Genomic DNA, 27,933 nt, shown 5'->3' with positions numbered 1-27,933 from the left:
GGAGAAGATTAAGGGGTGTGGAATAATGGGAAATTAGAATAAAATTATTCAGAAGGGAGGAAACAGAGTAGGATTTGAGGGCAACGTCTGAGTGGTTGGAAGTGGGTAGTGGTGTCCCAGAGTTCTGCTCTTGGATCACTTATTTTTACTATGCACATCAATGATTTAGGTTCAGGGCGAGAGGGAGTGGTGTCCAAATTTGCAGATATCAAAACCAGGAGGCATAGCTAATAAGTCTGAGAACCAAATGAAAGCAGTAAAGAGATATAGATACAATGGTGGAATGGGAAAATAAAGAGACAGATGGAATTCAATGCCAGTAAGTGTGAGGTGGTACATTTTACTTAAAAAAATTATATTTTTACTGGGGGAAGGCTGTGTGACGTGGCAGATCGGAGGGATTTGGGGATTCACATTCACAAAACATTAAAAGCAGCACCTAAAGTGGCAAAAGCCATTAAAGAAAAGCTGATGGAATACTGGGTTTTATACCAAGAAGTACAGAATATAAAAGTTGAAATGTAATGGTGAATCTATCCAAAACCTTACTAAGACCACAGTTGGAGTCCTGTTGGGCTCCACAGTATAGGAAGATACTGTGGGAATAGAGTAGGTACAACAGAGATTCATTGGAATGCTGCCTGGTATGAGGAAATGCTAACACAAAGAAAGACTTGGAAAAATTTGGGTTGTTTTTATTGGATCATAGGAAATTAAGGGGTGATTTAATAAAAGTCATTCATGCGTTTGTTAACTCTAGACTTGACTATTCCAACGCACTCCTGGCTGGCCGCCCACATTCTACCCTTCGTAAACTAGAGGTGATCCAAAACTCAGCAGCCCGTGTCCTAACTCGCAACGTCTCTCTCGCCCATCATCATCATCACAGCCAGCCCCTCGGAGTTGAGGATGACTTGCTTCCACATTAAAAATGAGTTCTCAGATGTCTGTTGAGTCTGATGCAGGAACTACAGTCTCTGTCACAGGCTGGACAGACGGTGGTTGAAAGGACGTTGGTTGAAGTGCCGGTTTGTTAAAGTGCATGCGCTCCTTCCGCCGAATGCGCTTGGTCTCCGCTTGCTCCTGGCAAAGAAACTCGAGGTGTTCAACTCGTGGATTATTCTCTTCCATTTTGAGCGATCTTGCGCCAGGGATTCCCAGGTGTCGGTGAGGATGTTGAACTTCTTCAAGGAGGCTTTAAGAGTGTTCTTGAAGCGTTTCCACTGCCCACCTGGGGCTCGTTTGCCTTGTCGGAGCTCCGAGTAGAGCGCTTGCTTTGGGAGTCTCATATCGGGCATATGGATGATGTGGCCCAGCTATCGGAGCTGATTGAGCGTTGTCAATGTTTCACTGCTGAGGATGTTGACCTGATCGAGATCACGGATGTTGGTGCGCCAATCCTGTCAATGGATTTGCAGGATCTTCCTGAGGCAGCGTTGATGGTACTTCTCCAGCGCTTTGATGTGCCTGCTGTATATAGTCCATGTCTCAGAAGCATATATGAGGGCAGGTATCAGTACTGCTCTGTAGACCACGAGCTTTGTGCTGGTTTTAAGGTTCTGGTTATCAAACACACTATTCCTTAGGTAACCAAAGGCTGTGTTGGACCTAGTCATCGATGTCTGCTTTTGTGGAGTGGGGCAGTTCTGTGTGGCAGGGGCAGGTTGATAGAGCACCTTTGTTTTATGGATGTTTAGTGTAAGATCCATGCTATCCTACACAATGTTGAACATGTTGACGATGGTTTGGAGTTCGCCCTCTGAGTGACCACAGACGTGTGCGTCATCTGCATATTGTAATTCGATGACAGAGGATGGCACGACCTTGGATCGGGACTGGAGGCGATGAAGGTTGAACAGTTTCCCATTTGTTCTATGGATTATCTCCACTCCAGCGGGAAGTTTGTTGACGGTGAGACGTAGCATTGCAGGAAGGAAGATCGAGAAGAGCGTTGGTGCAATGACACAGTCTTGCTTCACCCCGGTTCGTACATGAATTGGGTCTGTGGTGGATCCATTGGTCAGGATCACGACTTGCATGTCACCATGAAGCAAGCGGAGGATGGTGACAAACTTTTGAGGACAGCCAAATTTGAAGAGTATACTCCATAATCCCAAACGGTTGACTGTGTCAAAGGCCTTTGTCAGGTCAAAGGCGGCCATGTATAGAGGTTGGTGTTGTTCCCTGCATTTCTCTTGAATTTGCCGCGAAGTGAAGGCCAATAGTTATTGTGCCCCTTAGTGGGCAGAATCCGAATTGCGACTCTGGGAGGAGCTCTTCTGCCACAGGGAGAAGATGGTTGAGGAGGATTCTTGCGATAATTTTCTGTGGTAGACAGTAGAGAAATTCCTCTGTAGTTACCGCAATCGGACTTATCTCCTGTCTTGAAGATGGTCACGATTACGGTGTCTGAGATCCCCTGGCATGTTCTCCTCCTTCCAAATAAGAGAAATGAGATCATGTATTCGTGCCAATAGTGCTTCTCCGCCATGTTTTAGTGCTTCGGCGGGGATTCCATCCGTTCCTGAGGCTTTGTTGTTCTTCAGTTCTCGAATTGCCTTTTCAACCTCATGTAGGGTTGAGGTTGTACTGAGATGGTGTCACGTAGCATGCTGTGGGATGGAGTAGAGTACACTCACGTTGAAGACAAGAGTCTTGGTTAAGGAGATCTTCAAAGTGCTCCTTCCAGTGAGCACTGACTGCCCCGCTGTCCTTGATTTAAACTTCTCCGTTCTGCAACTGCAATGGGCTAGGGCCTTGAGTGCTTGGTCCTTGGTGGTCTTTACTGCATTGAAGAATCCACGCACGTCGTGGTTGTCGACTAGTTGCTGGATCTCCTGCGCTTTCTCAACCCACCATCTGTTCTTTATTTCGCAAATTTCTTTTTGGACCCTCGGCCTTCAGACATCTGTAAATCTGTTTTCTTGCACTTGAGTTGTCTTGCTGTTTCCAATTCAAGAATGCCTTGCGCTTGCAGCTTATTAACTCTTGGTCGTTCTCGTCGAACCAGTCTTGGTGTTTCCTGGTCGAGTGACCGAGTGTCTCCTCACAGGTCTTAATTATGGAGACCTTGAGGGCAGACCAGGTGTCGTGAGCACCCTGCGTCTCTGGATCACTTTGACTCACCAGGTTGGTAGTGAGGCGCTGGTTTGAATAGCGCTTTCTTAGCATAGTCTCTGAGTGCTCCAGTGTTGATTTTCCTGTGTCATTGTTTCTGTTGCCGCTGCTGTTTTTGGGCAACATTGATGGACATCACCGAGCAGATTAGGCGGTGGTCCGTCCAGCAGTCGTCAGCTCCTGTCATGGCACAGGTGATGTGCACGTCCTTGCGGTCCCTCGCTCGGACGATGACATAGTCGAGCAGATGCCAGTGTTCGATCGAGGGTATTGCTATGAAGTCTTGTATTTGTTTTCTGACGGAACATGGGGAAGATAGTGTTGGTTATGACAAAGCCATGTTCTAAGCATTTCATCAGCAGGAGGGTACCGTTGGAGTTGGTTTTCCTTACCCCCTGTCTGCCAATCACATCTACCCAGAGGCCTATGTCCTTTCCAACTCTGCCGTTTTAGTTGCCAAGGAGGATCAGCTTGTCGCCTGTTGGTAGTCGGGACAGGGATTCTTCAAGGCTGGAGCAGAATTCCTCTTTGATCTCGTCTGTAGCTTCCAGTAATGGGGCATAGCACATTGCTTCCGGGCTAGGGTGAGTTGAAGGGTCATGAGGTGTTCATTTATCTCGCAAGGGGAGTCTCTGAGACGGCTAACTAGCTCATTTTTTATGGCAAAGCCCACCCATGGAGGCGGCGTTCTTCTTCTAGTTTACCTCTCCAGAAGAGCGTGCAACCACCACCTTGTTCCCTGAGCTGACCTTCCCCTACCCGCCGAGTCTCGTTTAGGGCGGCGATGTCGACGTCAAAGTGTCTGAGTTCCCGGGACATTCCAGTCTGTTGCTATTGGGATTGTCCATGAGTGTCCTGACATTCCAGGTCCTGAACTTCATTTTAAGTGGTGGAAAATGCCTGTGCGTGAATTCTTTTAATGTGGGGTGGCCATTGCACATCAGCTACCACACGGGCTTGACAGAGCTCGGTCTTGGTCCAGTGGCAAGGGAATCCAAGGCGACTGGAGACCAGACTCCGCTGCATTAGCTGAGTACAAATATACAAATACAAACATACTCCTACTGTCTACCGTCCCCCTTCCCACAGGAACTCTCTCTCCCTGGAATTCATAAGGTGTTCCTCGTTGGTCCCTTTCTCCGCCCCTCACCCGTCCCGACCTCCGCCACCTACGCCCCTCCCAACCTACGCCTCTCCCCCTTTTGCGACCTATGATCCTCCCTGTTTCTGACCTCCGCTTCTCGCCCATCACCCCTGAGCTCGCTGACCTACACATTGGTTTCCTCAATCTCAAAATCCTCATCCTATTTTCAAATCCCTCCATGGCCTCACCCCTCCCTACCTCTGTAATCTCCTCCAGCCTCACAACCACCACCCCCCGCCCCCACCCCTTCCCCAATTCTGCCCTCCTGAGCATCCCTGATTATAATCGCTCAACCATTGGTGGCCCTGCCTTCTGTTGCCTAGGCCCCAAGCTCTAGAACTCCCTGCCTAAACCTCTCCGCCTCGTTACCTCTCTTTCCTGCTTCAAGACGCTCCTTAAATCCTACCTCTTTGACCAAGCTTTCGGTCACCTGTGCTAATTCTTACTTATGCGGCTCGGTGTCAAATTTTTATCTCATCATACTCCTGTGAAGCACCTTGGGATGTTTCACTATGTTAAAGGTTTACAAGTTGTTGGCGTTGTTGTTGAAGTGTTTAGAATTATGAAGGGATGGGACAGTGTAGATAGAGACAGACAGTCCAGTGATTGAGAGGTGTTGAATGAGGAGACATAGATAGAAGATTAAATGCAAGAGATTTATCAGAGAGAAGGAGAAACTTTTTTTAAATATGCAAAAGATTGAGAAACTGAGAAATGCATTACCATCTTTCAGATGAGACATTAAATCAAGGCCCAGTGTTCCCTCTCGTGTGGATATAAAAGATCCCAAGACACTGTTCGATTAGAAGCAGGGGAGGTCTCCTAGTATGTTGGATAACATTTAGCCCTCAACCAAAAATTACTAAACTATCTAGTCGCTTATCTCTCTGCTCTTTGTGGAATCTTACTGTGTGCAAATTGGCTGCTATGTTTTCCTTCATTGCTAAGGGGATAATTTTAACTTTTGTCCTCATGTAACAACCACCTATTGAAAGGCCTCGGCAGTTGAAGACATGGCCACCTATGGCGGAGCGATTAAAATCGAGGTGCACAAGAGGCCAGAATTGGAGGAGCGCAGATATCTGAGGGTTGTAGGGCTGGAGATTACAGAGTTTGGGATGGGTGAGGCCAGGGAGGGATTTGAACACAAGGGTGAGAATTTTAACATCGAGGTATTGTTTAACTAGGAGCCAATGTAGTTCAGCGAGCACAGGGGTGATGGATGAACGAGACTCGGTGTGAGTTAGGACACGGGCAGAGTTTCAGATGGCCATTAGATGACCAAGTTTACAGAGGGTAGAAAATGGTTAGACTGTTGAAAGAAAGCAGGATAAAGGGATATGGGAACAAGTCGGGCTTGGTCTTTTTGTTTAAGGAAGGATATACTTTCATTGGAGGCAGCTCAGAAAAGGTTCACGAGGTTGATTCCTGAGATGAAGGGGTTGTCTTCTGGTTGAGCCTATACTCATTGGAGTTTAGAAGAATGAGAGGTGATCTTATTGAAACATAAGATTCTGAAGGGGCTTGACAGGGTAGATGCAGAGAGGATGTTTCCCCTCGTGAGGGAATCTAGAATTAGGGGGCAGAGTTTCAGAATAAGGACAGCTCTACAACTATTTTGTTGCAAACAAAACAAACATTAATCAAGTGCCCCCTGATTAAAGGGGGGAGGTGGGGAAACACACCAAACAGTTTTCAAGTGCCCTTTTTTTTTTAAGGATGGTATAAACACAAATTATACAAGTGCTCCCTGACTAAAAGGGGGGGGGGGGGGGGACACTTAAACCCGGCAATAAAACAAATTAAACTTTAAAACATATAAAATCAAATTTAAATTTGGTTGCCGGGGGTGATAATGCACTCCAGTCCCTCCGGCGCCCACCTCTCGCGGAAGGCCGCGAGCGTGCCGGTGGACACCGCGTGCTCCATCTCCATGGACACCCTGGCTCGGATGTAACCGCGGAAGAGAGGCAGGCAGTCGAGCTGAACGACCCCCTCGGCCGCCCGCTGCCTGAACCGGCTGATGGCCCCCTCGGCCGTGCCCAGAAGCAGTCCTGCGAGGAGGCCCTCGGACCTGGCCGCTCCCCTCCGCACAAGGTGCCCAAAGATCAGGAGTGTGGGACAGCTGTACAAACCTGTGAGCATACCCACAGGTGCATACATTACAAAAGTAAATTGAAATAATTGACCTACATGCTTATGGAGGCAATGGCTGGCTAAGGGAGTCTGGCCTTTGGGAAAGGGATTGGCACAGTGGGATTCTACCCAATAGGAATGAATAGAAAGCACTTTGGCCCATTGGGATAGAATGCAATGGGAGGGAAGGGGGGGAAAGAGATTTGGCCCATTGGGATAGAATGCAATGGGAGGGAAGGAGCTGAATGGCACTAAGACCACACTTGAGAGAGAACTGTACAGAACAGGGGCTACCAAGCAATGAAACAGTTGTTAATTCAAACTTGGAGTTTAATTGTGTCTGCAATGAGTCACTAAGCTACGTACAATAGCTTCAGGAGTTTGTGCTGCAATAGTATTGGTATTTAGGCAGGTAGTTTCATAAAGTGAATAACAAATCCTTTAGTGGATTTCCACGATGGAGGTTCCATCACTTTGTAGAACCTCAAATTATAGGTTGACTACAAGTGACAATTCTTTGAACTCTGTTCAACTAATATTGGTACCACAGTGCAGGCAATACTGAAATTGTACCATCAAAAAAGAGAAGTGACGAACAAAGTTGAATCTTTTTGCTTGAGAACTTAAAAGTTGTACATGTGAATGTGTAGACAAGATGAACTGGGTTTCCCAGGACGTGTCTGTCTAGCTCAATAAAAAGCAAAAGGATTTATTCTCTTTGATCTTCCAGCCAGTAAAATCAAGAAAGTTTATACATGAAGTTAATTTTGGGGAGAGAATTATTGGTGTGTTTGTTTAGCTCAAGTGGCTTTATTCTCGCCGGCCTTGGTTACAATAAAATCCCTGGAACAAAAGCGGTTCAGTAGATACAAGTTATTATTTTAGCATGGGTTTTATTTAGTGAAATGTCTTTTTTTTAAATGATGGAGTAGATGTATTTGCTATGATGGGCCAATTCCCTGCAGTGCTGTTCAGTTGTAATACTTTCAGGCAGTTAGATCAAACACCTAAGTGAGGGCTTTGATGTTGGGAGGTGAAAATGGCGGTGAAGATTTCAAGATGGCCAAGCCAAAACAACTTCACAAAACCCTAATCAATCAGTGCAAAACCAACCAAACTGTTCGACACTCCTATTGCATGAAAGCAGTTATATTTTCTTTTATTCGTTCCAGGATGTGGGCATCGCTGGCAGGGCCAGCATTTATTGCACATCCCTATTCACCCTCGAGAAGGTGGTGGTGAGCCGCCTTCTTGAACCGCTGCAGTCCGTGTGGTGAAGGAGCTGTTGGGGGGGGGGGGGGGAATGCCAGGATTTTGACCCAGTGACAATGAAGGAATGCCGATATATAGTAACGGAGGGAAATTTGCAGGTATCTGTAATTAAAGTAATTTAAAGCCTGAACCTGGATGATGCCTTGCATTTCAAGCTCTGCGAAGTGCATGCTGTAATCTTGAAAATAAGATTAGGCTGTGAAATTGTGAGATTCAGATTCATCAGTTACTTTTACTATCATTTATACTGAATGTGACGATGACGATAATTAGACTGTTTTTTTAAAACTGCAGTTAACAACTTGCATTTCTATAGCGCCTTTAACATAGTGAAACATCCCAAGGTGCTTCACAGGAGCGTAATCAGACAAAAATTGCCACCGACCCAAAGGAGGAGACATTAGGTGACCAAAAGTTTGGTCAAAGAGGTAGGTTTTAAGAAGCGTCTTAAAGGAGCAGAGAGAGGTGGAGAGATAGAGAGGTTCAGCGAGGGAGTTCCAGAGCTTGGGGCCGAGTGAGCTGGAGGCACGGCCGCCAAAGGTGGGGCGAAGGACGCCGAGTATGCAGGAGAGGCTAGAATTGAAGGAACACATAGTTCTCGGAGGATTGCAGGACTTGAGGAAGTTGCAGAGAGGGGTGGGGCGAGGCTATGGAGAATTTTAAATTTGAGATGTGGGTGGAGGTAATGCAGGTTAGCGAGCACAGGGGTGATGGGCCTTCCGATCACTTCCAAAAATGAGTGCGTTAAAGGACTTTGAATTACCAGTAGACTATTATTTTAAATTACTTCCGAGATCTTTTATGTTTACAGTCAACAACTTATGTTTATGTAACACCTTTAACGTAATAAAACACCCCAAGGCGCTCCACAGGAGTATTATCAAAAAAGAAATTTGACACCGAGCCATATAAGGAGATGGTAGGGCAGATGGCCAAAAGCCTGATCGATGAGATTGGTTTTAAGGAGCGTCTTACAGGAGAGATAAGTGGAGAGACAGAGAAGTTTAGGGAGGGCGTTCCAGAGCTTAGGACCCAGGCAGCTGAAGGCACGGAGGCCAATGGTGGAGCATTTAAAATTGGGGATGTTCAAAAGTCCAGAATAGGTGGAGCGCAGAGATCTAGGGTGATTATAGGGCTGGAAGAGATTTCAGAGAGAAGGACAGGTGAGGTCAATAACTTAGCAGTTCAAATGTTCAGGTTCGTTTTTAATCAGTCTCTTTCAAGTATGGTCAGAGGTAACATTGCAGTGCTAGAAGTGTGATTAAGGGTCGTAGAGATACTCAACAACACTGCTTGATTCATTTTCATTCAAGGGGAGGTAGGGAAGAAAGCAATTGTTCCCTACAATATGGGATCAACATGTAATGTAGGAGTGCGCCTGTTAGAACAATGATCCATGGGATCCTAGTTGGAACATACAAGTACTGAGGGGGCTCGACAAGGTAAATGCAGAGAGGATGTTTCCACTCATGGGGGAATCTAGAACTCGGGGGCATAGTTTCAGAATAAGGGGCTGCCCATTTAGAACTGAGATGAGGAGGAATTTCTTCTCTGAGGGTTGTAAATCTGTGGAATTCTCTGCCCCAGAGAGCTGCGGAGGCTGGGTCAGTGAATATATTTAAGGTGGAGATAGACAGATTTTTGAACGACACGGGAGAGAAGGGTTATGCAGAGCGGGCGGGGAAGTGGAGCTGAGCCCAAGATCAGATCAGCCATGATCTTATTGGATGGCAGAGCAGGCTCGAGAGGCCGAATGGCCTAATCCTGCTCCTATTTCTTATGTTCTTATGAAGGGAGCTTAATGGACTAACTGGCCCATTTCGGCTCTGGATTTTACTTTCTTATGCACGATGCTTACTTTAACCCCTACCTGTGATGGTTTCTCTAATCGAGTTAGTTTATGGAGGAGAACTCACAAACCAGACAACGCCACAGAAACCAACACTCAATTTGCCTGGCTGAATTTTCAATTCAATCCTTGCTACAACTTTTCCAGATGTGCAAGGGACTGCTCACACAAAGGAACAGGCCAGCGTTGAAATGCCTGCCACGTTTACAGTTGGGTCTTATTAAAAGGGAGCTGAACGTCAATCCTTCTCCCCACACAGGAACTGCCTTATGAACAGTAAGGCCTAGTCCTCACACACAACAACAACTTGTATTTATATAGCACCTTTAACGTAGTGAAACGTCCCAAGGCGCATCACAAGACTATGATACGAGAACAATTTGATACCGAACCACGCAAGAAGAAATTAGGGCCGGTGATGGTCACGGAGGTAAGTTTTAAGGAGCGGCTTGAGGAAGGAAAGAGAGGTAGAGAGGCGGAGAGGATTGGGCAGGGAGTTCCAGAGCTTGGGGCCAAGGTAACAGAAGGCACGGCCACCAACGGTTGAGCGATTATAATCAGGGATGCTCAGGAGGGCAGAATTAGAGAAGCGCAGGCATCTCGGGGGGCGGGGGTCGCTGGAGGAGATTACAGAGCTAGGGAGGGGGCGAGGCCATGGAGGGATTTGAAAATAAGGAGGAAAATATTGAAATCGAGTTGTTGCTTGACCGGGAGCCAATGTAGGTCAGTGAGCACAGGGGTGATGGGTGAGCAGGACTGGGTGTGAGTTAGGACACGATCAGACCTCTATTTCTCGCACTGGGAGCAGTTTATAGAGGATGCGTTTGGAGTGCAGCCAACCTCCATGACTCAGTATAGAACAGAAAACATTGACATGTTACAGAATGCAGGGTTACTTTGAATTCAATCAATAATTAACCTAATCAATAATTAACCGTGCCTTGGAACTGCAAGAACAGCAGTTAACCCTTTGGATTTCAACAACAACTTACGTTTATATAGCACATTTATTGTAGCAAAGTGTCCCAAGGTACTTAACAAGCATGGCACCAATAAAAACATTCAAAATCAAAATATCAAAGCATAAACCGTTTGTGCTCTGCTCCCAGGTTAGAGAAACTCGGCGAACAGTATATTTTATATCATGTTCCCACATTCACCCACAGCACTCAACACAATCTACAATTATTCAGTCACATTCAATTCCACTCAGAAATCTCAGTAGCAATATAAATGTTATTAAACTAAATGTTCGACGTTAATACAGTCCACTTTTAATTCAAGTTGCTTAATTTAAATAATTGGATAATTCAAATGTATTTGTGCATGAAAGAGTTCTAAATGAACAGTAGAGTGTAGTTTTAAATTGTTTGCCCAGATCTTGTATGCTTACCCTCATATAAGATTTTTAACAGGTAATGCTGTGTCAGGTTTGTTTTCAATGGCAGATATTTCATGGCCTCCCCAAGTGGCTCAGCAGGTAAACGCAGCACATTTTAAGCTGCTGGGCCATGCAGCCTGCGAAAGGTCCCACGTACCAGTCCTGGTCTACGCCAACTTAGGTGGCCTCAGTCAGAGTGGCAGTAAAAGAAAGAAAAGTCTTGCATTTACATAGCACCTTTCACGACCACCATTGCAGCTAATGAAGTACTTTTGGAGTGTAGTAACTGTTGTAATGTGGGAAATGCGGCAGCCAATTTGCACACAGCAAGCTCCCACAAACAGCAATGTGACAATGACTAGATAATCTGTTTTTATGTTATGTTGATTGAGGGATAAATATTGGTCAGGACACCGGGGATAACTCCCCTGCTCTTCTTTAAAATAGTGTCATGGGATCTTTTACAGCCACTTGAGAGGGCAGACGGGGCCTCGGATTAATGTCTCATCCGAAAGACGGTGCCTCTGACAGTGCAGCACTCCCTCAGCACTGTACTGGGAGTGTCGGTCTAGATTTGTGCTCGAGTGCCTGAAGTGGGACTTGAACCCACAACCTTCTGACTCAGAGGCAAGTGTGCTACCCACTGAGCCACAGCTGACACTTTTAAGAGGACTTACAATTGGCGTGAGGGCCCTTGGGTAATTAAATTTAAAAAACAGGCAGCAATCGATATCCTGCTCGAAAGCACTCGGGAAGACGCCAAGAGCTGTGCGTTTTTCAGCAGCCTTTCCAACAACGCAGTGCAGCTGTACCTGGAGGGTTGATTGCAGTAGATTTGCAGAGGCTCATTTCAATTATTTTCCATCAACTGAAATGAATTCTCTGCAGTACTACCATCTGATGGGCAGCTTAGAAAACCCGCTGAGTAGGAGGGGGTTCGGAGGCACTGCTACTGTAGAGCAAGCACCCATTTCAACCTTATAGATACATCTGTGTGCCAAGCAGGCCTTGAGAGGCAACTTGTTCCAGCACGACCTCTCAGGTACAGCAACAAATGGCTGTTTATTTTATTCGTTCCTGCGATGTGGGCGTCATTGGCAAGGCCAGCATTTATTGCCCACCCCTAACTGCCCCTTAAGAAGGTGGTGAGTCGCCTTCTTGAACCGCTGCAGTCTGTGTGGTGAAGGTACTCCCAAAGTGGTGTTAGGGAGGGAGTTCCAGGATTTTGACCCAGCAGCGATGAAGGAACGGTGATATATTTCCAAATCAAGATGGTGTGTGACTTGGAGGGGAACGTGGAAGTGATGATGTTCCCATGCGCCTGCTGCCCTTGTCTTTCTAGGTAGTAGAGGTCGTGGGTTTGGGAGGTGCTGCCAAAGACGCCTTGGCGAGTTGCTGCAGTGCATCTTGTAGATGTTACACACTGCAGCCACGGTACGCCGGTGGTGGAGGGAGTGAACATTTAAGGTGGTGGATGGGGTGTCAGTCAAGCGGGCTGCTTTGTCTTGGATGGTGTCGAGCTTCTTGAGTGTTGTTGGAGCTGCACTTTTCCAGGCAAGTGGGGAGTATTCCATCACACTCCTGATTTGTGCCTTGTAGATGTTGGAAAGGCTTTGGGGAGTCAGGAGGTGAGACACTCGCTGCAGAATACCCAGCCTCTGACCTGCTCTTGTTGCCACAGTATTTATGTGGCTGGTCCAGTTAAGTTTCTGGTCAATGGTGACCCCCAGGATGTTGTTAGTAAGGGATTCGGCGATGGTAACGTCATTGAATGTCAAGAGGAGGTGGTTAGATTCTCGCTTGTTGGAGATAGCCATTGCCTGGCACTTGTGTGGCACAAATGTTACTTAAAAACTTATCAGCCCAAGCCTGAATGTTGTCCAGGTCTTGCTGTATGCGGGCATGGACTGCACCATTATCTGAGGAGTTGTGAATGGCGCTGAACATTGTGCAGTCATCAACGAACATCCCCACTTCTGATCTTATGATGGAGGGAATGTCATTAATGAAGCAGCTGAAGATGGTTGAGCCTGGGTCACTGCCCTGAGGAACTCCTGCAGCGATGTCCTGCACTCAAGGTGGCAGTGCCAATCCCTTGATAAAGTGGAAGGCTGCATAGGATTCCAAGTGGCGAAGGATCGCTCTACATAACATAATGGTAGAATTTGGCAAGCATAAGAACCGGAGTAGGCCATTCAACCACTCAAGCCATTCAATTGGATCATTAGATAAGGGGCTAGTATTTAGGACTGAGTTGAGAAATGTCTTCACTCGGAGGGTTGTGAATCTTTGGAATTCTCTACCCCAGAGAGCTGTGGAGGCTCAGTCGTCAAGTATAATCAAGACAGAGAGCAATACATTTTTGGACTCTCAGGGATATGGGGATCGGGCGGGAAGGGGAGCTGAGGTAGAAAAGCAGCCATGATCTTATTGAATGGTGGAGCAGGCTCAAGGGGCCTGCACCTATCTCTTATGTTGTTATGGCTGATCTGTACTTCAACACTCTTTACCCGCCTTTGCTCCCTATCCCTGGATACCCTTACCCCAAAAAATTTATCACTCTCAGTCTTGAAAGCTCCAATTGTCCCCTACATCCACAGCCTTTTGGGAGAGAGAGTTCCAGATTTTCACTACCCTTTGTGGGGAAAACGGGCTTCCTGATTTTGCTCCTGAACAGCCTAGCTCTAATTCTGTCTCCTCGTTCTTGATTCTCCATATCTACCCTATCAAATCCTTTTAATGTATTAAACACCTTGATCAGATCACCCCTCGATTTCCAGGGAATGCCAAGTACTATCAAGAGCAGGCCCTTTCCACCGCACCCTACACGTTGGGGGTAGGCACACAAACCGAAGCAACAAGCTGCCCACGGCACACACCTCTTAAACCACATGATTTCCTCTGGGTTGGAGATGGCATGCTCCCGGATCTTCCTCACCATCAGCGAACTCTTCTTCACCGCCACGCCATAGCGCTCGCTACGGGACAGGAAGTTCAGGTCTTCGTGCTGGAGCTCGGGATCATTGAGCGCGAGGGCTTCTAAAATAGAACGAGAAAGAGCAGTGTGATCGGCACACGAGAGAGAATCCAATGAGGCCCACAATCATACCCTTCGCCAAACACAGGTCACGATGGCTCAATGTTAAGAGTTCTCATCACTGGGTTGAGTGTTATAAAGCGGGAATCAGCCAACGCTCCTTCATCCCCACTCCACATTCCTGACAAATCCCGAAGCTGTTCCCAGTCTATAACTTTTTCTGTACTCCGACTGCACACTTATGACCCAACCTGAATAAGCTTATTGTCCCCACCTACTCCTTGCAAATAAGAGTCTAAATGGGGTAGAGGTGCAATGGGATCTAGGAGTACAGTGACTACAACAGTGACAATGCTCCAAAAGTACTTCATTGGCTGTAAAGCACTTTGAGACATCCGATGGTTGAGAAAGGCGCTACAGAAATGCAACCATTGAATATATTTAAAGTGGAGATAGACATATTTTTGAACGATAAAGGAGTCAAGGGTTATGGGGAGAGGGCAGGGAAGTGGAGTTGAGGCCAAGATCAGATTGGCGGAGCAGGCTCAAGGGGCCAAATGGCCTACTCCTGTTTCTTATGTTCCAAGTCTTTCTTTCTTACAGATACACAAATCTTTAAAAGTAGCAATGCAGGTTACCAAAGCACTGGGGTTCATTTAGAAACATAGAAAATAGTGCAGGAGTAGGCCATTCGGCCCTTCTAGCCTGCACCGCCATTCAATGAGTTCATGGCTGAACATGCAACTTCAGTACCCCATTCCTGCTTTCTCGCCATACCCCTTGATCCCCCTAGTAGTAAGGACTTCATCTAACTCCTTTTTGAATATATTTAGTGAATTGGCCTCAACAACTTTCTGTGGTAGAGAATTCCACAGGTTCACCACTCTCTGGGTGAAGAAGTTTCTCTTCATCTCGGTCCTAAATGGCTTACCCCTTATCCTTAGACTGTGACCCCTGGTTCTGGACTTCCCCAACATTGGGAACATTCTTCCTGCATCTAACCTGTCTAAACCCATCAGAATTTTAAACGTTTCCATGAGGTCCCCTCTCATTCTTCTGAACTCCAGTGAATACAAGCCCAGTTGATCCAGTCTTTCTTGATAGGTCAGTCCCGCCATCCCGGGAATCAGTCTGATGAACCTTCGCTGCACTCCCTCAATAGCAAGAATGTCCTTCTCAGGTTAGGAGACCAAAACTGTACACAATACTCCAGGTGTGGCCTCACCAAGGTCCTGTACAACTGTAGCAACACCTCCCTGCCCCTGTACTCAAATCCCCTCGCTATAAAGGCCAACATGCCATTTGCTTTCTTAACCGCCTGCTGTACCTGCATGCCAACCTTCAATGACTGATGTACCATGACACCCAGGTCTCGTTGCACCTCCCCTTTTCCTAATCTGTCACCATTCAGATAATAGTCTGTCTCTCTGTTTTTACCACCAAAGTGGATAATCTCACATTTATCCACATTATACTTCATCTGCCATGCATTTGCCCACTCACCTAACCTATCCAAGTCGCTCTGCAGCCTCATAGCATCCTCCTCGCAGCTCACACTGCCACCCAACTTAGTGTCATCCGCAAATTTGGAGATACGACATTTAATCCCCTCGTCTAAATCATTAATGTACAGTGTAAACAGCTGGGGCCCCAGCACAGAACCTTGCAGTACCCCACTAGTCACTGCCTGCCATTCTGAAAAGTCCCCATTTACTCCTACTCTTTGCTTCCTGTCTGACAACCAGTTCTCAATCCATCCATTTCCAGTGGAATAGAATTCAAAAGTAGAGAAATTATGTTAAAATGTTATAGAACATCTAACCACACAGAGTAGTGTGCAGAGTTCTGGTCTCCATATTATGAAAAGGATATAGCGACACTGGAGAAGATGCAAAAAAGATTTACGAGAATGATACCAGAACTGAGATGTTGTACCTATCAGGAAACACTGAACAGACTGGAGCTCTTTATTTTAGAAAAGAGAAAACTGAGGTGTGACCTGATAGGAGGTCTTCAAAAATGATGCAAGGATTTGATAGGGTAGATGTAGACTGGAGAAGTTGTTTCCATTTGTGGGGAGTCCAAAACTAGGGGCCAGAAATAGTCATTAAATCCAATAATTAATTCAGGAGAAACTTCTTTACTCAGAGAGAGTGGTGAGAATGTGGAATGCACAAATGTGGAAGAGGCAAATATCATAGATGGATTTAAGGGGAAAACTAGGTAAACACATGAGGGAGAAAGGAATAGGATACGCTGTCAGGACGAGATGAAGTAAGGTGGGAGGAGGCTTGTGTGGAGCATAAACATGGGCATAGGTCGAATGGCCTGTTTCTGTGCTGTAAAATACCATGTAACTCTACTCCGCCCTCTATGCACCAATCCATACACAACTTCCTTCCATCCCCCCAGAAAGCACCTATTTGTCCTTAATCGTCCCTGTCCCCATTTCTATTGAATTCCTAATAGACTGGAGCAGGTGACAAGCACTGGTTTTGGCACTGCAATGCTGAACAACACGGAGGAAATAGGGATTACTAAAATCAAATAAGGGTAGGGGAGGAGAGGGGAAAATCCAGAAAACTCGCTGGTGAAGTGTCCGCAAATGTGAGCTCCCTTTGGATCGCTGTCGACTTCAACCCCCCCGATCCTCATCCTTACCACTCCACCTTTGGCACCACAAGTTCCAGGAACATAACATAACATAAGAAATAGGAGCAGGAGTAGACCATTCAGCCCCCCCAAGCCTGCTCCACCATTCACTAAGATCACAGCTGATCTGGTCTTGGCCTTAACTCCACTTCCCTGCCCGGTACCCATAACCCTCAACTCCCTTATCGTTCAAAAAATCTGTCTATCTCCACCTTAAATACATTCAATGGCCCAGCCTCCACAGCTCTCTGGGGCAGAGAATTCCACAGATTTACAACCTTCTGAGAAGAAATTTCTCCTCATTTCTGTTTTAAACGGGAGACCCCTTATTCTGAGACCATGCTCCCTAGTTCTAGATTTCCCCATGAGGGAAAACATCCTCTCTGCACCTACCCTGTCAAGCCCCCTCAGAATCTTACATGTTTCAATCAGATCACCTCTCATTTTTCTAAACTCCAATGAGTATAGGCCCAACCTATTCAACCTTTCTTCACAAGACAACCCCTTCATCTCAGGAATCAACCTCATGAACCTTCTCTGAACTGCCTCCAATGCAAGTATATTGGAACACCAGCTTTTTTCTCACTCGCTCTCGCTCTCTCTCTGGGGCACTCCGCAGCTCTCCGGCCCAAACACTTCATTTAGTGACTTCAGCCCTTTACTGTCCCCACAGTTTTTTTCCCCCTAAACGGCGGGTACAGGGGGGGGGCGGCTTGAGATCGGCCTTGCTGGCATCCGGGGGGAGGGTAGCGAGGCTGTTTGGCATTTTGGGTGCAGGCGCTTCTCAGAACAGCGCCTAGCAGAAAGGGTGGGGGGACTGTGCCCTGGTATTTTTTACTGGGTGGAGAGGGACCCACTGTGTTTCACCATCGACCATCAACTCTGTGGGGTTTTCTTAATCTCTCCCCAAGCCTCATATCGTGCCTATTTTCACAACTTTGCTCTTATACTGCCTCACGGTGGATCCTGTATAACATCTACCAGCTTTCTGCGTTTCTATAAGCAGTTCACGGCACTCTTTCCTTTAACTTCTGTGTGACTGTTATTTCCTCCCCTTTTTATGTGTTTGGCACGAGGGAGCCTTCTAGCCTTTCAGTTCTGTTGGAAGGGTCTGTACTCAAACCTCTCAAACTCTCTTTATGGACTGGTTGCATATTTGTCAGCCGTGGCTCAGTTGGTAGCATCTTGTCTCTGAATCAGGAGGTTGAGAATTCAAGGCCCACTCCAGAGAGTTGAGCATAAAATCCAGGCTGACACGTCAGTGCAGTCCTGAGGGAGTGTTGTACTGTCGGAGGTGCCATCTTTCAGATGAGACATTAAACCAAGGTCCTGTCTGCTCTCTCAGGCGGACTAAAGGATCATAAGAGCGGGGAGTTCTACTCGATGTCCTGGCCGATATTTGGGATCCTGTTGTGCACAAATTGGCTGCTGCGTTTCCTACATTACAACAGTGACTACTTCAAAAAGTACTTCATTGGCTATAAAACACTTTGGGATGTCCTGAGGTCGTGAAAGGCGCTATATAAATGAAATTCTCTCTTTCTTTACGTCCAGGCAACTTAATATTGCAGCCAGCTGCCTTGCACTCGAGGGAACCCTGTGTCACCAGCACAATACAAGTGAACTATACTAAATATATTCAAAAAGGAGTTAGATGAAGTCCTTACTACTAGGGGGATCAAGGGGTATGGCGAGAAAGCAGGAATGGGGTACTAAAGTTGCATGTTCAGCCATGAACTCATTGAATGGCAGTGCAGGCTAGAAGGGTCGAATGGCCTACTCCTGCACCTATTTTCTATGTTTCTATGTTTCTTAACCTACTGTTCACAATAATGCAACTGTACTGGAGCGCCGGTGTGATTCTGACCTGAAACTTCCAGCCTCAGTCCTATGGTTGATGTCCGGGGGAGGGACTCAGGAGGGTGCGGGGATTGATTGCACAGGTCAGCAACGCAAAATAAAAAGGAAGAAAAACAGGCCCTTAGTTAGAATACTGACTGCCACTACCAACCAGCATCACTGAAAGCCACTGTTTATATTTGGTATAGTGGCATTTGTCCTCCAGAGGCCCCTTTGACACCCACCTGGTACAGTAGAGGCAAGTGCCTGTGGTGGCATTAGTCCCACCTTATTTATACAACAGTGACGGAGACGCTGGACCACACAGATCATGACCCCGGGGTCCATTCCACCCCACCACTACCCGACAGGAGTTATAACTGGCTTGGGCCATACTGAGCTGGGTTAGGGGTAGGGGCGGGAGGGCAGAGAGAAACACACAGTTCCTGCTCCCGATCAATACCTTGCTGAAACTACCTGTCTGTGAGTGATGTGTGTGATCAGAATTGGGCTCCACACCGTTCAAAAGCTCACACAGGCACCTCATCACTTGGGCAAGGCCCTGGGGCCTACAAGGTGTTGGCACCTGCCGGACAGGATGGGAGTCCAGACTTTTGTCCTAAAATGGTGTTTTATACAATAATGTTTTCCCCAACTGTTCTGTGCCAGGGAGTTTATCTTTAACTGAATAAGAAGCCCTCGTGAAATTGGGTTTAAATATGTAGCAAAACAGTTCCACAATTTCAACAGCATTTGAGATTAGGTTGTAAGTGTTTCAATGTCACGCTGGGAGTCCCGAAAATAATTTGGTTAAAGCGGCTCAGGTGCAAGGAGCCTGGTGGTTATGGTGCTGGACTGGCAACACCGAGGTCCTGAGCTCCAACTCCACCGCGACAAAAATAAAGTCAAAATGAATTCAATAAATTTGGTCATTTGTGACCAAAAAACAGACCATGAAAGGGGCCAGATTGTTGTCAAATACCCAACTGGGTCACCGATGTCCTTCAGGGAAGGGAAGGGAAGGGAACCTACTGCTCCAACCCAATCTGGCCCACACGTCACTCGTGTCACACTCAGCGTGGTTGACTCTCAATGCCCCCTGCCACGTTGCAGAACACAAAAATTGTTCAGTCTAGCAAAACGAAGCAACGAATCATTACACAGTAAAACCAGCCCCAATTCTCTACCCCAGAGAGCCGTGGAGGCTGGGTCATTGAATATATTTAAGGTGGAGAGAGACAGATTTTTAAACTACAGGGAAGTCAAGGGTTATGGGGAGTGGACAGGAAAGTGGAGTTGAGGCCAAGATCAGATCAGCCATGATCTTATTGAATGGCGGAGCAGGCTCGAGGGGCCAAATGGCCTGCTCCTATTTCTTATTTTCATAAGGACCCATTAAATAGAGGCAGTCTTGATTAAAAATATACATGACAAATGTTCTGATCTCTACATGCAAGACTGGAATGTAACCTGCATTGAGACAGCAGAATTTACAGCACAGTAACAGGCCATTTGTCCCAACAGACCTATATTGCTGGTTGTTATGCTCCACACGAGCCTCCTCCCACCCTAGTTCATCTCATCCTTCTATTCCCTTGTCCCTCATTGGTTTATCTAGCTTCCCCTTCAATGCATCTAGAATATTCACCTCAACTGCTCCCTGTGGCAGCAAGTTCCACATTCTTACCTTTCTGAGTAAAGTTTCTCCTGAATTCCTTAGTGACTATCTTATATTGATGGCCCCTGGTTCTGTGCTCCCCCACAAGTGGAAACATCTTCTCTACATCTACCCTATCGAACCCCCAGCCTTCCCTTTGGCTAGAGAAAAGAGCACCAGCCTGTTCATTCCTTCCTGATCGTTATAGCATCTCAATTCTAGTATCATCGCTGCATCTTCTCCAGAGCCTCTTTATCCTTTTTGTAATATACTGACCAGAACGTAGTACAGTGCTGTGTGGTCAAATCAAGGCTCTAAATAAAAGTGCATCTGTATAGCTATAAGATACATCACTTCATATACAAGTCATGTCCCAGTGATTGTCGCCAGGCTCCCATCCCTCCTCGGACCAGTCTACCTCCAATCACTCTTCCCAAAGAGTCTTTCAAATTTAAAGATTCGTTGAAATTTTGGCAGACAGATGCATGGGAGTGTCCCTCGACAATCGAGAGAGTGGTGGGAGGGAATGCGCTGGCTACTGGCCACAACGCAAAGTCAGCGAGAAGAGAGAGAAGACAAACACAGAAGCACAGGCGGGGAGCGGAGATTTCTTCTCACTGCAGAAGTATTAGATGGCACAGAAATACACAGATATTCATTCAGGCTGGTTACAGATTCCGTTACGAACACCATTCCTCCTACAGTGTCACCCCAATCAGAGAGGACCAATAGCTAAAGCAAATGATCCAGTCCTTTAACTCATTGCTGTTTATGGGATCATTCTATGCACAATTGGTTGCCACGTTTCCTACATTACAACAGCGATTAGAAGCACTTTGGGGCATTCTGAAAGATGCTATATGAATGCAAATTCTTTCTTTACTTGTACAAGGACTTGAATACAGAGTGCACTTGTCAAAGGCAGTGACAGTGATGGCGGGGACTACAGCTGACCTTGGCACTCTACGAATGGGGAGTGGGGTGGTAAGGACAGTGTGTCTATGGGATATCTGGTGAAGACATGGTTGAATAGATTATGATCTAACATCCACTGTCTGAGCTCACGTTATCAACAGCTCCTTGGCTGATACATGGTCATGCGATGGTGAAGTGAGGAGTGGAGAGGCAAGCAGAAAGGGACGATGCAATCAACCTCCAGTCGTCTTTACAGCAACGCAGGTTCAACACCACGCTCCATCCTGCCTGTCACCCATACACCCCACCCCTGCCACTCACATACCACCCCACAACCTGTATCCCTCTAATCTCACTCCCACCCATCTGCCCCTCACTCCCTGCCCCACCATCCCTCTGCCCCTCACCCCTTCACCCCCATACTCTTCACCCACCACCCCTCTGCCCCTCACCCTCTGCCCCACCACCCCTCTGCCCCTCACCCCCATACTCTTCACCCACCACCCCTTGCCCTTTCTCCTCACCCCTTCACCCTCACCCCCTTCTCTCTCTCACTCCCTGCCCCTCACATACACCCCAAAACCTGTATCCCTCTACCCTTTGCCCTTCACCCCCTGTTCTTGCTCCTCACCCCCACCCCCCTGCCCCCGCTTCAGCCGTTGCTAGGCAGCCGCGATTAACCTGACAGCGGCCCGGGACCGGGAGCGGGCCCACAGCCTCTCCCTCTCCCTCTCCGCGGGGGCTCTCACCGATCTCCCTGCGCCGCCGGGTTTTCTCGGCGCCGCCATCCAGGATGTGAGTGAGGGCCTCGGTGTGGAAAGTGGCCGATTCGCGCTCGCGGCACAGGTCCGGGTTCATGGCGGCAGCACTCTGGCTGGCGGCTCCCGGCACACACCGGGGGCAGAGCGGGGCCGCCGCGCCGCGCCGCTTAAAGGGGCAATGTCCGCCCCCGAGAGGGTGGGGACCACAGCACGGCTTAAAGGGACACGTGCGTGCAGCTCAATGGCATCCAACAGTGACGCCATCTAGTAGCTAGTGATCCCAAAAGCACATACATGATAATATCCCCCTCTGAGATATTAACACAGTCTTTTACAAATTGAGACGGTCCGGAGTTTTACACTCCCGGGTTGACGGTTTCAGTTCAACTCCAGCCTTGGGTGAGTGTTCAGAGTCTATTGAGACTGGTGGCTGGATGGCTGACCTGGTGGGAGTGGCAATGGCCATGTCAGGGATTGAAAGTCCATTTTCATTGAGCACGTCAGTGATTGAAAGTCCCAATTCACTGATGACCGTTGAGTCCTCTGATGACTGGGGGTAGGTTGGTTGGTCGTCGATTGTCTCTTCCTCTGACTCTTCCGGTTCATCTGTGTGCCGCAGCTTTGTCTGATCCATATGTTTCCTGCATGTTTGCCCATTTTTGAGCTTGACAATAAATACTCTGTTGCCCTCCTTGACCATGACAGTACCAGGGATCCACTTGGGACCCTGCCCATAATTCAGAACATATACAGGATCACTTACAGAAATAACGCGTGACACAGCTGCGCGGTTGTGATACCCTTGCTGACTTTGTCTTCGATATTCAACATGATTATTCAAGTCAGGGTGTACAAGAGATAGCTTGGTCTTAAGACCTCATTAGTTCAGCAGGCGAGGCCCCAGTAAGCATGTGTGGTCTTGTCCTGTAACTAAGCAACATGCATGACAGGCGGGTCTGCAGTGACCCTTGGGTTACTCACTTCATACTCTGCTTTATGATTTTGACAGCACGTTCTGCTTGCCCATGCAGGTTTGAACGGTGCTGACCTTACATGTTTGATACCATTGAGTTTCATGAAACCTTGAAACTCCTGACTGGTGAAGCACGATCCGTTGTCGCTAACAACGATGTCAGGCAGACCATGTGCCGCGAATATAACACTGAGATTCTCAATGGTAGCTGTGGATGTGCTGGATGACATGATTATACACTCTATCCACTTGGAATATGCATCCACCACAACTAAAAACATCTTCCCCAGGAAGGGACCTGCAAAGTCTCTGTGGATCCTGGACTATGTGGATCCTCGGCCACAACCACAGACTCAGCGGTGATTCCGCTGGTGCTTTGCTGAACTGCATGCAAGTGTTGCACTGATGCACACATAATTCCAGCTCAAAGTCAATTCCCGGCCATCATACATGAGACCTGGTGATGGCTTTCATCATTACAATGCCGGGATGTGTGCTATGTAGCTCATGTACAAATTTCTCTCTCCCTTTCTTGGGCATAACAACACGATTGCCCCACAGTATACAATCCGACTGAATAGACAATTCGTCTTTGCGACGAAGATAAGATTTGGTCTCCTCACACATTTGCTTGGGTATGGCAGACCAATCATCTTTGAGGATGCAACTCTTCACCACCAATAAAATCGGGTCCTGGCTGGTCCAGGTCTTAACTTGTTGAGCCGTGACAGGGGTTCCTTCACTCTCAAAAGCATCCATAACTAACAATAGGTCCACCGGTTGTGGTGTTTCCACCTCCGGTGTGCGTAACGGCAGACGGCTCAAAGCATCGGCACAATTCTCGGTGCTAGGTCTATGGCGAATGACATAATCATAGGCAGTTAATGTCAGTGCCTACCTCTGGATGAGGGATGAAGCATTGGTATTGATAGCTTTGTTTTCAGAGAACAGTGAAATGAGTGGCTTGTGATCTATCTCCGGTTCAAACCTAAGACCAAACAGGTACAGATGCATCTTTTTTACCCCATACACACAGGCTAATGATTCTTTCTCTACCATGCTGTAGGCTCTTTCTGCTTTAGACAAACTTTTTGAAACATGCGCGACGAGTTGAAGTTCACCCGACTCATTAGCTTGTTGGAGTACGCAACCAATTCCATATGACGAAGTATCACAGGCCAATACTAAACGTTTACATGGATCATAATGTCATCATTACAGGCAGTCCCTCGGAATCGAGGAAGATTTGCTTTCACTCTTAGCATGAGTTCTTAGGTGGCTGTACAGTCCAATATGAGAACCACAGTCTCTGTCACAGGTGGGACAAGCAGTGGTTGAGGGAAGGGGTGGGTGGGACTGGTTTGCCGCATGCTCCTTCTGCTGCCTGTGCTTGATTTCTGCATGCTCTCGGTGACGATACTCGAGGAGCTCAGCGCCCTCCCAGATGATCTTCCTCCACTTAGGGCGGTCTTTGGCCAGGAGCTTCCGGGCATCGGTGGGGATGTCACACTTTATCAGGGAGGCTTTGAGGGTGTCCTTGTAACGTTTCCGCTGCCCACCGTTGGCTTGTTCACCATGGACGAGTTCTGAGTAGAGCGCTTGCTTTGGGAGTCTCGTGTCTGGCATGCAAACTATGTGGCCTGCCCAGCGGAGCTGATCAAGTGTGGTCAGTGCTTCAATGCTAGGGATGTTGGCCTGGACAAGGACGCTCCTCGTCTAGGTCATAATGTACCAGCAGCTTGTTAGAGCAAAGCAGATTAGTGGCTTTCTCAAAAGCTCTGTCTTGAGACGCACCCCACACCCAGTTGTCGCCTTTTCTTAGCAGCATGTGCAGGTTCTCATAAGGTGCTCAATTTAGGTAGGAAATTATCAAAGTAATTGAGTAGACCCAGGAACGAATGCAGCTCCGTCACATTCTGCAGCTTGGATGCATTCTTGACGGCCTTGGTTTTCGCGTCCGTGGGCCAGATGCCGTCAGCAGCAATTTTCCTCCCCAGGAATTCGACCTCTGGTGTCATGAAGATGCACTGTGAACGTTTCAGTCTGACTCCCACTTTGTCCAGACGATGTAGAACCTCTTCCAGGTTGTTCAGATGTTCCTCGGAGTCATGACCTGTGATCAGGATGTCATCTTGGAACACGACGGTTCTGGGAATGGATTTCAGTCGACTCTCCATGTTCCCCTGAAATATTGCTGCAGCTGAGCGAATTCCAAAAGGCCACCTGTGATAAATAAACAGCCCTTTATGCATGTTAATGCACATAAGTCTCTTCAACGTCTCGACCAGCTCCTGTGTCGTGTAGGCCAACGTCAAGTCCAGTTTGGGGAACGACTTCCTCCCAGCTAGCGTTGCAAACAAGTCATCAGCCTTCGGAAACGGGTACTGATCCTAGCCTTGTGGTCTCCACAGATTCTGACTGTGCCATCACTTTTCAGCACAGGAACAATGGGGCTGGCACATTCATTAAATTCAACCGGTGATATGATCCCTTCATGCTGGATTATGTCCAGTTCGATTTCGACCTTCTCCCTCAACATATACGGAACTGCCCGGAAGATGGACGGGTCTTGCATCCGAGTCCACGCGGATCTGTACCTTGGCTCCCGTGAAGTTGCCTGGTTCGAACAGCGACGGGAACTTGCTCAGTACTTAGACACATGTATCTTCCTCCGACAACAATGCCTTGATGTTGTTCCAATTACATCTGATTTTTTCAAGCCAGGCCCTGCCAACCAGCATTGGGCCATTGTCTGGGACAATCCATAGCGGTAACTCGTGAACCACACCGTCATACAACACTTTAAATGTGGTACTGCCAATCACTGTTATGAGTTCTTTGGTGTACGTGCGCAACTTGGCATTGACTGGACTCAGCCTGGGCCTCACAGCCTTAGTATCCCACAGCTTGTCGAATGCCCTCTGGCTCATTATCGATTGACTCGCCCCCGTGTCCAGTTCCATCATACCGGCATCCCATTAAATTTCAGGTTGATCATTATCACTTTGCTCTTAGTTAGGAACAAGTATAGTCCATACACTTCGTCCTCTGGTATCTCGGATTGCGTATCCGGATCGGCGCTAGTCTGACCATCATCCTCCATGTGGTGTGTCACAGCACGCTTGCTCATCTGCGCTGGAGATGCCCTACTCTCAGACAACCTTTGCAACTATTTTGCTTAAATTGGCACTGCTGGTGCCGGTGATTTCCCCCACAATGCCAACACGGAGAAATCGGATGCATTCCCACTGGCGGTCTTTGGGCAGCCACAGGTTTCACATACGCAGTCGGGTAGGCCCTGCCATGTGCCACTCTGCCGAATGCCGAATCAATCATATTTACAGTACTTGCTGAGTTTCGATTTTTCACTGATATCTGCTTTAGACTTCTATCCGTTGTCATGCATGACTGAGCGATCGTGATATCCCTGTTCAAGACCAACGTCTCCACCGCCAGTAGTTTATGCAGGATCACCTCGTGGTTGATGTCGATTACAAAGAAGTCCCGCAGCATGTCTGCCAACACAGCCCCGAACTTACACGGTCCCACTAGACATCTCAGGTCGGGAACGAATTCCGACGCATTCTGGCCCTCTGAGCGAACGTGAGTGTAAAATCTGTATCTCGAGATGATGATGCCTTTGTCTGGCTTAAGATGGTCCTGTACCAGTGTACACAATTCTTCATACGTCTTCTCTGTTGGACTTACAGGCAGGAGTAGATTCTTTATCAGATCATAAATTTTTGGACCGCAAACCGTGAGGAACACCGCCCGGCGCCGATCTGCGTCGCCGACCTCCTCCATTTTCTTGGCCACGAAGAACCGGCTCAAACGGCTCACAAAGTCTGCCCAATCTTCTCCTTCCACAAATCGCTTCAACAATCCAATTGTGCTCATTTTTGCATGCAAAGGTTCTTGTTGCCTCGTCACCAAATGTTGTGTATGCAATAACTGTTAGACTGAGTACTGTTTAACTCCAAGAGGTATGACCTTGGCTCTACTTTATTAAGGCCCAAAGTGACTAATATGTTAAATGGCTGGCCTTTTATACTTGGACTGCACACACATGCATGCAGCCCAATGGCCTCCAACAGTGACGCCATCTAGTGGCTAGTGATCCCAAAAGTACATACATAACACTCAGTTAGTAATCCAGTGATTATTACCTTTGTGATTCTGCTTTTTAATTTAGTCCCTAGCTGCTCATACTCCCTCAGCGGAACCTCTTTCTTTGCCCTACATATGTTGTTGGTACCCACGTGGACTATGACAACTGGATTTTTCCCCTCCCACTCCAAGTTCCTCTCCAGCCCAGAGGAGATGTCCTTAACCATGCCACCGGGCAGGCAATACAGCCTTCTGGACTCACGCTCTCAGCTGCAGAGAACAGTGTCTATCCCCCTAATGATACTGTCCCCTACCATTACAACATTTCTTTTTACTCTCCCAACTTGAACGGCCCCCTGTACCACGGTGCTGAGGTCCGTTTGCTCATCCTCCCTGCAGTCCCTGCTCCCGTCCTCACAGGGCGCAAGAACCTCGTACCTGTTGGACAAGAGCAAGGGCTGAGGCTCCTCCATCACTACATCCTGGGTCCCCATACCTACCTCACTCGTAGTCACACACCCTCCTGTCCCTGACCATGGACCAAATTTGAATTATTTAACTTAAGGAGTGTGATTCTCTGCTGAAACACAGCGTCCAGGTAACTCTCCCCCTCCCTGATGTGTCGTAGTGTCTGCAGCTCGGACTTCAGCTCATCAACATGGAGCCGAAGTTCCTTGAGCTGCAGACATTTACAGATGTGGTCGCCGTGGACCTCAATGGTGTCCACCAGCTCCCACATGCAGCAGCAGTAACAAATCATCTACCCTGCCATCTCTAATGTATTGAATTAGGTTTTGAATGTTTAGTTTTTAATCCCGGCTCTTAATTTAAACTAATGCCCAAGAAAAAGAGAGAAATACTGACCAACCAATCACTTCCCTGCTTTCCTGTGACGTCACGCTTTGATTCTTTTTACTTCTGACCCTCCCAGGTCCGTTGATGCTGTTTCGGTGAGCTGCTCCGGCTAACTCACGCCCTTTGTAGCTATGCCGCTCCTCCAACTCTCGCATTGTTTGTTTGACAAACATTCACTATAAGCCCACTGACTCCCACAGCTACCTGGACTACACTTCCTCCCACCCCGCATCCTGTA

At 47.5% G+C, this 27,933-nt stretch overlaps 1 protein-coding gene across 3 annotated transcripts in view; it reads right to left on the bottom strand.

Moving 5' to 3' along the window:
- The window catches only part of acox1 (acyl-CoA oxidase 1, palmitoyl), an 80,815-nt gene extending 58,880 nt beyond the window's left edge, over positions 1-21,935 (bottom strand). For 2 of the 3 annotated variants that reach the window (XM_070857469.1, XM_070857468.1), the window contains exons 1-2: positions 21,749-21,935; positions 13,779-13,938 (exon numbers count right to left, since the gene is read on the bottom strand). In XM_070857469.1, the coding sequence (XP_070713570.1) occupies positions 13,779-13,938; positions 21,749-21,857 (269 nt within the window). In that variant the 5' untranslated portion in view covers positions 21,858-21,935. Of the gene's footprint in view, positions 1-13,778; positions 13,939-18,455; positions 18,505-21,748 lie in introns of those variants that run through there. The other variant, XM_070857470.1, reaches the window with a different exon arrangement.
- Between the last annotated feature and the right edge of the window lie 5,998 nt (positions 21,936-27,933).

This window comes from Pristiophorus japonicus, chromosome 16, assembly GCF_044704955.1.
Source record: "Pristiophorus japonicus isolate sPriJap1 chromosome 16, sPriJap1.hap1, whole genome shotgun sequence".
Taxonomy (NCBI): domain Eukaryota; kingdom Metazoa; phylum Chordata; class Chondrichthyes; family Pristiophoridae; genus Pristiophorus; species Pristiophorus japonicus.
This window is presented reverse-complemented; position numbering and strand designations above follow the sequence as displayed.